At 57.6% G+C, this 1,539-nt stretch overlaps 1 protein-coding gene across 1 annotated transcript in view; it reads left to right on the forward strand.

Moving 5' to 3' along the window:
• The first annotated feature begins 14 nt into the window (after positions 1-14).
• LOC116652659 overlaps positions 15-1,539 on the forward strand; it is a 4,870-nt gene continuing 3,345 nt past the window's right edge. The window contains exons 1-2 of the mRNA XM_032441755.1: positions 15-43; positions 387-1,369. Coding sequence (XP_032297646.1) covers positions 433-1,369 — 937 coding nt within the window. The 5' untranslated portion in view covers positions 15-43; positions 387-432. The remainder of the gene's footprint in view (positions 44-386; positions 1,370-1,539) is intronic.

Genomic DNA, 1,539 nt, shown 5'->3' on the forward strand with positions numbered 1-1,539 from the left:
AGGGTGTTGTTTGGGGTGTTGGGGTGTTCCTATGGGTGCTGGGGTGTTCCTATGGGTGTTGGGGTGTTCCTATGGGTGCTGGGGTGTTGTTTGGGGTGCTGGGGTGTTCCTATGGGTGCTCAGGGTGTTATTGGGGTGCTGAGGTGTTCCTATGGGTGCTCAGGGTGTTGTTGGGGGTGCCGGGGTGTTCCTATGGGTGTTGGGGTGTTCCTATGGGTGCTCAGGGTGTTATTGGGGTGCTGAGGTGTTCCTATGGGTGCTGGGGGGGTTGTTTGGGGTGCTGGGGTGTTCCTATGGGTGTTGGGGTGTTCCTATGGGTGCTCAGGGTGTTATTGGGGGTGCTGGGGTGTTCCTATGGGTGCTCAGGGTGATGTTTGGGGTGCTGGGTGTTCCTATGGGTGCTGGGTGTTCCTATGGGTGCTGGGTGTTCCTATGGGTGCTGGGTGTTCCTATGGGTGCTGGGTGTTCCTATGGGTGCTCAGGGTGTTATTGGGGTGCTGGGGTGTTCCTATGGGTGCTCAGGGTGTTATTGGGGTGCTGGGGTGTTCCTATGGGTGCTCAGGGTGTTGTTTGGGGTGCTGGTTGTTCCTATGGGTGCTGGGTTGTTCCTATGGGTGTTGGGGTGTTCCTATGGGTGCTGGGGTGTTCCTATGGGTGCTCAGGGTGTTATTGGGATGCTGGGGTGTTCCTATGGGTGTTGGGGTGTTCCTATGGGTGCTGGGTGTTGTTTGGGGTGCTGGGTGTTCCTATGGGTGCTGGGTGTTGTTGGGGCCTGCTGGGTGTTGTTGTGGGTGTTGGGGCCTTGTTGCTTGGGCTGTTGCTATGGGTGTTGGGCTGTTCCTATGGGTGTTGCGCTGTTCCTATGGGTGCTGGGGTGTTGTTGGGGGTGTTGGGGTATTCCTATGGGTGCTCAGGGTGTTATTTGGGGTGCTGGGGTGTTCCTATGGGTATTGGGGTGTTCCTATGGGTCCTCAGGGTGTTGCTATGGGTGCTGGGCTGTTGTTCGGGGTGTTGGGGTGTTATTTGGGGTGCTGGGTGTTCCTATGGGTGCTGGGCTGTTGGTGGGGCCTGGTGGGTGTTGTTGTGGGTGTCGGGGCCTTGTTGCTTGGGCTGTTGCTATGGGTGTTGGGCTGTTCCTATGGGTGCTGGGCTGTTGTTTGGGGTGCTGGGCTGTTCCTATGGGTGCTGGGTGTTCCTATGGGTGCTGTTGGGTGTTGTTGGGGCCTGCTGGGTGTTGTTGTGGGTGTCGGGGCCTTGTTGCTTGGGCTGTTGCTATGGGTGTTGGGCTGTTCTTTGGGGTGCTGGGGTGTTCGTATGGGTGTTGGGGTGTGGTTGGGGTGTTGGGGTGTTGTTTGGGGTGTTGCTATGGGTGCTGGGGGGGTTGATAGGGGTGCTGGGGTGTTCCTATGGGTGCTGGGGTGTTGTTGGGGGTATTGGGTGCTGTTGTTGGGGGGTGTTGGGTGTTGTTGGGGTGTTGTTGTTATGGGTATTGTTGCTATGGGTACTGGGCTGTTGTTAGGGGTTCTGGGGTGTTGTTGC

The sequence above is a fragment of the Coturnix japonica genome, unplaced genomic scaffold, assembly GCF_001577835.2.
Source record: "Coturnix japonica isolate 7356 unplaced genomic scaffold, Coturnix japonica 2.1 chrUnrandom539, whole genome shotgun sequence".
Taxonomy (NCBI): domain Eukaryota; kingdom Metazoa; phylum Chordata; class Aves; order Galliformes; family Phasianidae; genus Coturnix; species Coturnix japonica.